Here is a 13,241-nt window from a genome sequence, read left to right as displayed (position 1 = left end):
GGTTTTATTTTTTAAAATGATTTTTATTATTTTAATTTTATGCAAATCTAAGCTGTAGTATTTATTCGAACAAGATTCAAACAAGTTTGAGCAGATCTGGTAATTGATCTATAATATCAGGACAAATAGGTTAGCACAAAATGCTTTGATTTGAAGTGTCAAGTATTAAAGAAAACAACAAATGTGTAGTAAAAACGAAAAATATTCAGATAAAAGGCAATATATGGTTGTCTTCAGTAAAAGTGCAGAACAGGTCTGTAATTTTTCTCATCAGATTGTTCGCTTTTTCAGAGAAAAGGGAATTTATAATTGTATTGATATAAAATACAACCAGAGTTGTATAGAATGGATAACTTGCCTGTTGAACTGTTTGCTTGTAAGGAAAAAAACTAAAACTGAAAAGAACTGGTAAAAGACCTCTTTTATAGGATTTCAAATTTGAAAGAAAAAAATTTATCTCTTTATACAAAAGTCACAAAACTATACGGTTATTCATTTTACCTTTATAAGAGGCTGAGTCATTTAACCTACAATGCAGTACAAAAAAAAAAGAGCAAAAACAAGTCACTTTTTGAGGATTTCACTGTACAAAAATTTCCTTTTTTTTTTTTTTTTTAAAAGTAACAAAAGAGAAATGGACTAATCTGACTGTCAAATTATCCCCCCCCCCCATCCTATACTCTCTCTCTTGCTCAATATATATATATATATATATATATATATATGCACATGTATATTAGGGTGTATATTGTCGTGTAGATAACTTAGCTTTTATTTTATTGGCTTCCGATAAAAAAAGACTTCTTTAAAAAAAAATGGGAAAAAAATAGATAGATAGATTTTATTGGTCAATTTAGACGTACACTGTAAAAAAAATCAAAAAATCAAAATGTATAAATATAAATAAATATAAATAAAAGTCTATCAAGGTCGAGAGGCCAATATTCTGTGGGCTTCTGCCAATTGTGCTTCAAGGGTAGTGATTCTATTTTGAAAGGCTACTTCTTTTGCCAAGAGATTGGCTTTTTCGGTGTCAAGGACAGCAACACGCAACATGAGAGTAGAGTTCTTTTGCTCTAGTTCGGCAACATGCTTTTCTAGACTTTCCATCTTCATCACTTTCTTTAGTCTCGAACGCCGAGCAGCATCAGTGTTCTTTTGTCGCTTGGCTGCCACATCATCCACAACACTGCCTTCGTCATCAACAGAGTCGGAAGACGTGGTCTGTTTCCTAGACCGAGGGTTAGCTGAGAAGGCAGGGGTTGAGGCACTGATGGTATGGGAGGGAACGATCGAAAGTGTGCTCGGTCGACTGGGTTCAGCTATTTCTTGCTGAGGGATGAACATGGCTGGCACTGATCGGGTTCTATTGTCAGGCCGCTGGTCAAACTCAACAACACCTTGGTAGGGTTGTGGGGAAACAAACTTTAGAGTGAAAAACTGGGATGGGGCAACTGTAGAGGTGGTTGTGGTTGTGGGCGTATGTGTGGGCGTGTGTGGATTCGTATGTGTATGTGGGTTTGTATGGGTGGTTGTGGTTGTGGTTGTGATCGTGGTGAGGTTGGAAGGTTCTGCTGGATATGATAGTAATGATGTTTGTTGAGGTGAAGATACACTCGAGATATCCATTTCATAATCATATTCTTTCTTTGGGGTCTGGTTTGTGCCATGATCAGTATTGTTGTTGTTGATGATGTCTTGTTGGACAGAAGGTGGGCCAAGATACATGTTTAGAGATCCTATTTCAGGGCTGGGTTTTGGACTGTGAAGGAAGCCAGACTGAGCTAGGTCTGTGGTGAGCCAGTCGTCAAGCATAGCATTAACATCTGGATTGATGATTTCTGCGTCTGGGTAGATATTATAGTTCTGGGTAAAAGAAGGATTATTCATGTTTCTTGTGTATAAAGGGTGTGTCGGCTGCTGATCAACAGGGTAAGGCGTGTTTCTAAAGTAAGAGGCGTCGGTTTTAAGAGAAGAGGTAGCACTGCAAAAACCGTCCAATTTCATCCCTGGCGAAATAGACAATTATCATGATCAGTAGCAGATGTGAATTTAACTCAGTGTCCAATTTTTTATTTATTTTATATATTTTATATTTTCTTTTTATATTTTCAACGGCGATGATTTTTTTTTTTTTTAAAAAAAAGAATGTTTTGCTGCAAAATACATAAATTACATACATTACATACAGTAAAATAGTATTTATTGTATTTTTCAATTTACGCATTAGAATTCTCATATTTCTAATTCTAATTCTAATTCTACTTCTTCTATTACTACAAGAAGACTATGCTTCTTTTAAAAAAGAAAGAAAATTTAGGAATCTCACCCTTCTTTGTTATTGTTGATGTTGTTGGAATTTTCCTTTATATTGTAATTCAAGTCACACTACCAGTTTAGAAATACTATTGCACATCATAAAAACGATCTCGCTATTGGAATCACTAGTTTGAAAGAATTCAAATGCAATTGAAAAAAAAAACTCCCCCACATACACATTTCAATGAGTAACATACTTGTTTAGGTTTCCAGAAAAAGAAAAAGAAATAAAACTTACATTGTACAGCTAGCTAGGTCCATCTTCATTGCACTTTAGAATATAGTGAAGTAAATAAGAATAAGAATAATGAGAAATAAGAGAGTACTAGGGATGAATAATAGGCAAGAGAATCTATTAAAGCAGAAACCTTTGTGCTTTACCTATATATAAAGAGTGAATACTAGATATACATACAAAAAAATAGGATTCTGGTCAAGAAAACACTATCATTACAACTTAAACAATTTGTAAGAGAAATTGTTGTCAAGCTGAAGTTAGATATGACAAGGGGGAGGGAAGGAATATTTGCAAGACGTTAAAAACAAACAAACAAATAAATAATAAAATTTGGATAGTGGTGAAATGTGAGGGCTGATAAATGAATTCAACTGCTGTTGATACACAAACCGAACGTATCTTGTGATTCCATTGGTAGAACACTGTAGCCGCAATACTGTAATAACCAGCACTAGGGCTAGCATCACAACCACCACCACCAGCAGGACCATGATACCTTATTATGGTTAATATTTCTATTCACAAAAGTACCCAGTTCTACATATTGAAATCCGTGATTGTACAACCATTTGTTTGTGTTTCCGTATTTTTCAATGCAAATACTTGTCAAAGGAAAATGCCAGTAGTTTGAAAAGGTACGTCTTCTCCTAGAAGCTAACAAGTCAAAAAGTTCTACAGTTCTTCAATAAAAATCTAGTCTTGTAGAATGTCTTTGTCCACAGTGGTCAAAAACAGCTCAATAATTAACAAATAATCGACCACTTTAATAAGTCTAAATACAATGTAATGCAATCAAACTATGAAAAAATAATAATTGCATATCTGACCACACCAACAGATACTCATACATACAGAAAACAATAACAATTCTTATAGTTTTTCTACAGTCATCTTCACAAGACCTTTTTACTTCCTCTTGGTTTAGAGATCTCTTGACTCTACCTGCCTACTAAATCCAATAAAATCTTACTCGAGCTAAACTTTGCCTAATCCATAAACCTGATTTTGATATTGATCATTATTTACCATTAGTACTTGGATTTACTCAACATGAGCTACACTTAATACAATTCTTCGCGTAGGCTTCAGAATGCTACCAAGATATGATCGCTGTATTCTATTGTTCTAAATAACATTTTCTTAATTTACTTGAACATCATCTTCCTACTTGCTGGTCATATATATATATAACTGATAATTTATTTAGCCATGATACCAATACTCACACAGATACCCTTCTAGATTTTAAATAAGAATAATGATAATAATAATAAATCTTAAAAGATCTTATTCATCAAATCTATAGCGTTTACTGCTTTTATCAAAGCTTCTTTTTTTCTCCTTTAAAATAAATAAAAAAAAAGACTGTGTTGATTACAAAGGGGTTCATGAACTGGTGCGGTAACCGCTTATTTAACCTTATTTGCTTCTTCACGATTCGTTTCATTGTTCTCTATGCTATATGTATGGACAAAGAAAGACAGAAAGAAAGAACAGGAGAAAAAGGTGTCGAAGTGTATGCGTGTGTTCGTGCGTGCTTGTGTGCTTGTGCGTGCTTGTGTGCTTATTTTTAGTTTTCTTTGGCGTGATAACGTATGCCTATTTCTTCCGATCGACCAATCATATCCGGCAATTATTTTTATTTTTACATTATTTTCCTTGAACTGGTCTTTGATGGAATTAGCCAACAACAGGAGCCAATCCCCATGCACGTGACACAGGTCAATGGTAACCTGCTGAATCCAATCGACTACTCTATTATCTAGTTCTCTTTTCTTAGTTTCACAGGTGTATTTTGCATCATCCAGAGATCGCGCCATCAATTAAGCTTTTGAGAGGATTACTCTACAAATCCATCAATGTCCTCACATTCAGTATTCAATGGCAGCTCAGTCTCTTCAGGATCGCCGTTGAACTCACCACTTGCATCACCACTTAGCTCTCCTTACAACTCACCGGGAGACTTACCATGGGATCAACTGCAGAATCAATTCTCACAACAAATGTCGCTTCAGCCACCTTCTACGCAACCGAGCAAGACTGGAAGCGGAAATACCTTTGTACATAAGTTGTTCAAGTAATCGGATCATCTGGACTTCATGAGCTGTGCTGTGCTGACCTGGTCAACATGCCTTTGTAGTATGGTGATTGACAAACAGTACCAGCATTTAATTGCATGGACGTACTCCGGAACATCGTTCATTGTGTGCAATATTACCGAGTTTTCGAGAGACGTCCTACCCAAGCACTTCAAGCACAACAATTTTAGTAGCTTTGTTCGTCAATTGAATATGCAAGTACTGTAGACTTTGCTGTCAATGGCTTATAAGTGCTTACATAAATTCATGTTTCTTGCTCCTTTTATATATACATATACATATATGTACCTATGTATATGTATATGTATATGTATATGTATATGTATATGTATATGTATATGTATATGTATATATATATATATGTGTGTGTGTGTGTGTGTGTGTGTGTCTGTATTATCTATGTGTTTCGGTACAGGTATGGGTTTCACAAGGTCAACAAATCTCCAAGAGGGCATCGAACACTAGCAGAGAATCAGATCTGGGAGTTCTCTCATCCGAAATTCATGAGAGGTCGCCCAGATCTGCTTGATGAAATTAAGCGTAAAGCATTGGAGGCTGAAGTAGTCCGCCGTGACAATAACGGCGATTTGAATTCACACATGTCTGTCCTGCAGGTGACTCAATCAGACATGATGCAGCAGCTGGTTCATCTGCAGGAAAATATTGCAGAGGTTGTAGGCGAGCTTGCTGAGACAAGGAAACGCCAGGAAGTACAACAGCAGATGATGAACAAGCTAATGGACTATGTATCCAAACAATATGGTTCTTCAAGTAAGCTTTTTTTCAAAAAAAAATTAATAGTTTAGAGCACATGTGCACAGTCCTCGATCGAGCATTGATCACTTTAAGCAGTGCAAGCACCACCCGAACTCTCCTTTGAACAGTATGCCATCAAGCCAGAACCAGAACGACCGCCTCCCATTTATATTACTTCTCCGGATGCCAATGGAAATGGCACACAGATGCAAAACATGTACCTCCTTAACAATCACTCTCCGAACCAACATCAGTATCAGCAACAATCTCAACAATCTCAAAATCATCAGCAACAACAACAACAACAACAACAACAACAACAACATAACCATGACCAACAACAACAACATAACCATGACCAACATCAACATCAACACCAGCACCAGCACCAGTACCAATCTCTCCACCAACAATCTCAATATCAGAATTCATCATCTCTGCCTACTCGTCCTGTTGCTCCGTTAACCGTCCAAACACAGAACTTACAGCAGCAGCAGCAGCAACAGCAGCAGCAACCACCACGTCTTAATATTTCCATACCAACCCTTGATACAACCCAACCTGTTTCGCCATCTTTGAGTGTATATCATTCTGCACTCAATACTCCCCTTTCACCTAGTGGGAGCCATAACCCTTTTGCACCTGATGAAGATGTTACAAGTGTATACGGATCACAGAGTCCACACACGCCTCACACTGTACTTACAACCGAGAACGCTTTTCAAAACAATGTTGGGTATCAACAATCACAACAGATACCCATTATTCCAACAGATATGCAACTTGGTTTCAATTTTGGTTTCAATGGACATGGTCAAACTTAGCCTTTAAAACACACTTACTTTCTTTTTCTTTTTTAGCCATTCATTATACTTGACTTACTCAGCCAAATTTAACCAAACTTACCCTCCTCAACATAAGATGTTTCCACTAGTGTTGTCTTGCCATTCCATGTCATGTTATTTTCATACTGTACCACAAACTCTTTATAAAATACACACATTTCTCTCTTTTTTCTTCTCTTTTCTCTACCTCTTGCTGTATTTAAATACAATAGATAGATCTTGGATTTTTTTTAAGAAACAAAACAAAATTGTTCTTACGGCGTATTAAAGCTGATTTGGCACACACACACACACACACACTCACTCTCTCTCTCTCTCTCTCTATCTTTCTCACATATATATATATATATATATATATGTATATATGAAAGCCAGAAAGAAACACTTGAAACCCATGGGGTTTTCTGCTGTTACTGTTGTTGTTTAACTGACAATGATGTATAAGGTTTGCCATGACTACATCAACGGATTGTGTGTTCATAGCGGCATTTTTGCCTATCTCCATGTATTTATTTCCTAAATTAGAATTAAAGGATAAGAAAAAATAAATCAAAAAATCAAAAAAAAGTAAATAGGATGTGATATACTATGATATTATCTATAAAGGAAAAAGAAAAAGACAGGACATCATTTTGTTTTATGTTTTTTTTATCGCAAGCTTGACAATTGAACACAAGGCCAGGGTATAGGAAAATTCTATAATATAATTATCATTTTGACCTTGAATTGTTTATCACACATAGACGGTTTCTAATACAATTCGTAAAAGTCTTGGTTTCTTTATCGATACTCAAGATCTTGTTTGATCTAATTAGACATTCACTTATTTTTACTTACTATTGAGAAAATATGTTTATCCTGAATATATACTCACCTAAATACAATCATTAGCTTCTTACAAAAGAGTACCCGAAAACGTACTTGGAATTATTATATATGTCTAAAACCCAATCAATGTCAGTAATCTTGATGAAATGCCTTTAATTTATATATAGAATATTTGCCTAAAATTTGTACACACCTCGAACAATTCAATATCATTATTATTGCTATTATTTGATAAGAAATAATAATAATAGTAATAGTATTAGTAGTTGATTTGGGTTACTCATATTGCCACATACGCAGGAAGAGATAAAATTAGGTTTCAATTAAAACGAAAGTAGAAAAGATATATATATATATATATTCACATCAAAAAAAAAAGTAAAGTCCATTGAATGGATATTAATACCATACTAATATTATGTTTCCAAGAAATAAATTCTTTTAATTATGTAGATTTAGTGGCGCCATTGAATAACCTGAAGTCTTGGATTGAAGGCGGACTTTCAGAAAGGGTGAGTTGTTCATCCTAAAGAGCACACACATCGTTGTATTGAAAACCCTCACAGGGCCCTGCTTGATTGTCTCCCCTATATATATTGAGTATAAAAATAAAAAGAGGGGTGGAGAGAAAGAGAGAAAGAAGGTTTCAGACAAATATTGAGATTTTGCAGAGGCAGACTAGATTTGTATATTTCAGATAAAAAAGAACAAAAAAAAATACAGAAAAAAAAACAGATATGATAAGCTTATCAAATTAAAACCAGGTATCATACTTGCTATATGTATATAGATATATAGACATAAAGGATGTCATTGGCAAATGATGTTTTCGACGTTAATTTTTTTGCTTGTTATTGTTATTCTTAAAAGCAGACCTTTATAAATGCTGTTTTAATGAGAGCAACATTATTATTTTTTATTTACCGTGTTGTCAGGACATATTATATGAATTAATTGTTCGTGTATTTGGGTCAGCTATTATTACTATTAGTATCATCATTTTCAAACGAGTATATGATCTCTGGGACACACACACGCATATGTATAGGTATTTATTGTAGTCTGTTCTAAAATTAACAAAATCAGAGACAAGTTAAAGTGTACTCCTTGATATCCAGACATTTATAATATTTATATATATTCACTCTTTTGAATTATAGGTCAATATCAATTTTACTATATATTAGATACTTTACTATTTGGTTGTTGTTGTGTAAGGATGAAATGCAAAGAATACTGTGTGTGTGTACTATATTATTTTTCTTAGTCACAATATATAATAGCGTCAAAGTAACGTTTTGATCGAAAGGATTTATCCTGAGAGTGGTATAGAAGAATTTTTTGTATTTGTTTGGTGTTAGAGAGAATGCAAAGAGCGACAATGGCTATAAAGATAATAGCTTGTACTCTTGGTGTGGACAGACTAAAAGTTCAAAAAAAGGGCAAAAAAAGAGTAAAACAACTTCATCCAGAACTTAGTCAATCAGACTAATTTATGACTGTCCACACCTTTTTTTTTTAAAAAAAAAAAAAGTTCAAAATTAGTTCAAAATACATAATAGAGAACCCGTTGTCGAGTGAAAATTTAGGATTTTCACTCACTTTTATTGTACACGGCGATTGAAATTCCAACGAAAAGATGTAAGTTTTACTGAGGGAGGCCATTTCATCACCAAGTCTTTATTAAAAACTGAGCCTGTTTTTTCACCTTCAAACATAAACATATTATAGTCAAGAGTCGTCTCTATATATATACTTAAGAAAACAAGTCTTGAAAAGCCAAGCTTATTAAGATGTATCTCTCTTATGTTTGTCACAGTACTTAGGTTTTCATTATGTGGTTGAGTTTTTTCTTTTTTTTGACTGGGTTTCACTAATAGTTCTTTTTAGCAGTCTTTGAAAATATCACATCCCAACGGGTTCTCTAATGATAATTGAATATCACCCTAAGCCTAACTGCAAGAAGTATCAAAGTTACAAGTTCTTCAAATCAATCATATTAATATTATTATTCAATTCCTATGATAAAAGGCTTTGAGAAGGTTTGCAAGCAATACAATGCTTACGCACTATTCTTCAAGATAAATTATACACGCCCACACATATTCTCAGTAAGTTTTTAGTGATAGGCACATAAAATTCAGAACAACGAATATAAGACGCCAATACAGATACAAGGAACTAAATTTTATTTTGATATATTTGCAGGATAATAATGAAATGATTAATATCTTTAGGCAGCTCTCCTTTATATCAATCAATCATTATATTTATCCGGTCAATTATATACTATATTCTCATGTGTCAAAGTCACATACATAAAAGTCTATAAAAGACGGCACGATTGACAGGCAAGAATTTTAAACTCTACATACCTTTGTTCTTTACTCTTGTAAGTAATCTATTGACTGACCTGCAGCATATATACTTACCCGATATCTTAGTATATCACTACAAATTGGCACTTTCAAAAGTACTGCCCAAACCTCATATCTCTAGTCCACTGTGGATTAGAAGACAATGAACGAAGCTACCCCATTCCGAGCCATTACTGTCAAGGCATCAATAAAGGCAACGGGGTGGAGTCCTGAGTTTCTTGGACCTCTACAAGTCCTTGTCGCTAAAGTCCACACAATTGTCACCAACACCTTCGCACTTATGAGATACACATTTCTTACCAAGTTATCACGCAATCCATTATTCGATCTTGACATATATATTACGCAAGATATTTTTACTGATGTCTCTTTGTTACTGTTTGAGCATAGCACTGCCTTCTATATAACAGAAATGACAAGATAAAATTGTGAGCTTATTTATTGTCACAACTATGCCTATATTACTGTAATTATCTCTATCCTCTGCTTATTTTACGAAAATACCAAAATTCAAACCAACCAAAGATTTATTTCGCAAGTTTCGCCTTTCCTTCTATATTAACCAATCCAAAGCTAAATAATGTCTAGAAAGCAATATCAGTTCTGAATTTGGTTAACCTTCTGCATTAATGGTAAAAGACTGGTCTGTATCTCACAAACATAGTCATAAAACAACCAGTGGTGTAGTATTTAGATATCTACTTTGTAAGCATGAATTTGATCTTTGTTTGTTTGATACATTTAGTACTTCCAAGCACTATTTTTCGTGCTCCCGGATTTCCCTTCGAACCTTTAAGCAAGTCGAAAACTCTCGCTAATATAGCCCCACCCTAATAGATTTACCGGCACCATTAAGATTGTAAGTGCCAGAAGACAAGCAGAAGAAGATCTCTAGGAGGGTCGTCGTTTGAGACAAAGTCTGACTAGAATTCAACGAAGATAAAAAGATTTTGTCCTGGTTACCGCTTAGGACCCACCCAAGCTACCGCTGGTAAGCCATTAGATTTGAATAACTTGGTATTTAGTTTTGCAATGGGTTGAAAAGGCTAAGAAAAAGATGTTTTGCTTTGACTACAAAAAAAAAGTAGACTATACAAGAGAGAGAGAGAAATTGGTGCTTAATTAAAATTCAACTACAAGACACCTTAAACCCCGGAAAACGCAACAATTCACTAAAATCGCCTATTTTTCTTTCTATAGGGTATGATACACCACACACAAATTATTTCTCACATTTACTCTTAATTACTCTATATATATAAGAATAGGATAAAACTAAGCAATTGGAACATGTTTATAAGCTTTTGTAAATAAATAAATACATAAATACATAAAAATGGATTTTCTGGATACAAAGACAGATGTCCAATTTTGTTATTCCGCAGAAACGGAGATGTCTATGAAGAAAGCTTTCTAACATGAGTCATTTTATGGATTTACGGAACACTTGCCTGCGAGGAGCTTCAAAGCGCGTGCATGTGTGCGTGCGTTGTACCTGGGTAGGCAGCCAAATAAATAACTTTGGCCCCACACAACTATCCACAGTTGGTTAAACACCAAGATTGATAAGAGTATACCCAACCTTTTCTCTCTCTCTCTTTTTTTATATATAAATTGTATAATCAAACAAAAGCGGAAATTGTACTTTGTAGAATTCCTTGGTTACAAAATAAGCGGTTTCATGTACACAAATATCTTAAATTACAGTCAAAAAACTGTACAATTGCATGAGTAACATATACTTCCTTTCAATAATGTACGCCAAATAGAATTCCTTTTTTTTGTTGTTTAAAAGATAAGATAAAATAAATGCCAAGACAAGAAAGAGAGAAAACCCTATATGTGCCTGTGCCTGTGTTTATATATATGATATATGAGTGTGTGAGTGTGTGTGTAGAGTCTTTCAATAGGCGCCCTGTGTGTAGCGGTCCTGTCCGATTTTATTATTTTTATTATTATTATTATTATTATTTTTTTAAATTTTTCTGGTCCAAATTCATTTTCTCTCTATTATTTTTTTTATTGACCTAATTTTCTTTCTAAATCCTCCATGATCGCTGTATTCCTGTCACCATGGCGACCAATTCAGGCACGAACCATTTGTATTCAGCAATTGTGCCAATTCTCTTCCACCCCTGTAGTCGCAACCAAACGAGCTCAAATGAAGCGCCCCAACATCTCAACTCTCACCAAACATCTTAAGCCCGACGGCATGACAGGAAAGGAACGTCGTGACATGCTCAAAAACAATATCAAGTCACATAGACCCAAGAGTGCCAATGCACCCTATGTACCAGTCAAAAGACGTCTCGAGACAATCAGATCCAATATCGATTCGAAATCAAAACCAAAAGAAATCGTCAAACCAGCACAAAAAGAAAATGTCCAGGAACTGACTGAGTTCTTGGCCAAACAGACATTTGATGATCTCGGATTGTCACCCGAAGTACTTTCGGCCGTAAGATTAGGTCACCTCAAAGACATTGAAGATCCTTTACCGACCGAGATCCAGGCCTTATCGATTCCAAAGCTGCTTCATTCGAATCGGCATGTGCTGTGTGCAGCCGAGACAGGATCCGGCAAGACGCTTGCGTATCTCTTACCTACCTTACACATGCTCAAATCGGACGAAGTCAACAAAGTAAAGCGACGTCTGGACCACCCCAGAGCCATTGTACTTGTTCCGACACGCGAGCTGGTCTCCCAGGTCGTCAAGACAGCCAAATCGCTTAGTCACCACGCCAAGCACCGTGCGCTTGGCCTGACTTCGCGCACACCCCGTCAGAAGCTTCTGGAGAGTCTTGCTGACGGACCTGTAGATATTCTGGTGACCATTCCCACCGCACTCAACACATTTGTCAAGAACGAGACGCTGTCGTTGGCCGATACACGGTACCTGATTATTGACGAGGCTGATTCGTTATTTGATTCCGGATGGGGTGAGGACTGCCAGTCGATCATCAAGCAGCTCCAGACGATTAATGCCCAAAAAAAGGTGCAAGAAAAGATTATTATTGTGTCTGCGACGCTTCCAAAATCCGTGCATGGTGTTCTGGACACCCTTTTCCCAAAGCTAGTCAAGATCACTACGCCTTCTCTGCATCGTGCGCTGCCGAACCTCAAACAGTCCTTTGTTGATCTTGCCCGATTTAACGGTAACCGACAGATGGCGCTGCTAGAGGTCCTGAAGAAGAACATCAAGGACGGAAAGACTCTTGTGTTCTGTAATACTAAAAAGGCCGTTGATATTCTCCACAATTGGCTAAAGACCAAGAACATCAATGCGCTGGCCCTGTACAAGGATGCAGAGATGAGCCGTGATGAGACCTTGCGTCTGTTTAGTACTCCAGCTGATACGATTCCAATTGAAGATGTGCGGGAACACAAGAACGAGGATGATGGGAAGGCTTTAGAGACTACAAAAAAGGAGGACATGACACTGAATACCAATGTGCTGTTGAGTACTGATATTGCTTCGCGTGGAATCGATACTACATTTGTGGACCATGTTGTGCTCTATGATTTCCCTACATCTGTTGTGGATTATTTGCATCGTGTGGGTAGAACAGCCAGAGCAGGAAAGACAGGAAAGGCCACTTCATTGATCGGACGCAAGGATAGAATGATGTCTGATCGTATTCGCCGCTCTATTCGTGAAGGATCGGTGATGACCTAAAAGAAAGGGAAAAAAAATAAGAGAGAGAGAGGGTTGACAATGCGTTTTTGTTGTGTGACATTAAAAAGGCAAGAGCGCCTATTCAAACAAGACATGTGTCGA

The 13,241-nt window shown here is 36.0% G+C and overlaps 4 protein-coding genes across 4 annotated transcripts; 3 read left to right on the top strand and 1 right to left on the bottom strand.

Annotated features, from left to right (window-relative positions):
• Nucleotides 1–924: 924 nt before the first annotated feature.
• PHYBLDRAFT_170989 (basic-leucine zipper transcription factor) lies at nt 925–2,007 on the bottom strand (the record flags this gene model as incomplete). The annotated part of the gene is made up of 1 exon (XM_018436461.1): nt 925–2,007. One exon carries the CDS (start codon nt 2,005–2,007, stop codon nt 925–927), a length of 1,083 nt encoding a protein of 360 aa, XP_018288949.1.
• Nucleotides 2,008–4,698: 2,691 nt separating this feature from the next.
• On the top strand, nt 4,699–5,201 carry PHYBLDRAFT_103986 (heat shock factor-type transcription factor; the record flags this gene model as incomplete). The annotated part of the gene is made up of 2 exons (XM_018427802.1): nt 4,699–4,859; nt 5,072–5,201. Coding segments are annotated over 2 exons (291 nt in total), but the record flags the coding sequence as incomplete, so codon positions are not given.
• Nucleotides 5,202–9,605: 4,404 nt separating this feature from the next.
• PHYBLDRAFT_148131 (hypothetical protein) lies at nt 9,606–10,281 on the top strand (the record flags this gene model as incomplete). Its single annotated transcript, XM_018432016.1, has 2 exons — nt 9,606–9,766; nt 10,209–10,281. 2 exons carry the CDS (start codon nt 9,606–9,608, stop codon nt 10,279–10,281), a joined length of 234 nt encoding a protein of 77 aa, XP_018288947.1.
• A 1,520-nt stretch (nt 10,282–11,801) lies between these two features.
• On the top strand, nt 11,802–13,118 carry PHYBLDRAFT_87748 (hypothetical protein; the record flags this gene model as incomplete). The annotated part of the gene is made up of 2 exons (XM_018443674.1): nt 11,802–12,804; nt 12,877–13,118. Coding segments are annotated over 2 exons (1,245 nt in total), but the record flags the coding sequence as incomplete, so codon positions are not given.
• Nucleotides 13,119–13,241: the final 123 nt, after the last annotated feature.

This window comes from Phycomyces blakesleeanus, assembly GCF_001638985.1.
Source record: "Phycomyces blakesleeanus NRRL 1555(-) unplaced genomic scaffold PHYBLscaffold_17, whole genome shotgun sequence".
In the NCBI taxonomy this organism is placed as follows: Eukaryota; Fungi; Mucoromycota; class Mucoromycetes; order Mucorales; family Phycomycetaceae; genus Phycomyces; species Phycomyces blakesleeanus.
The sequence above is the reverse complement of the archived record's forward strand: the minus strand, read 5'-3'. Positions and strand labels throughout refer to the sequence as shown.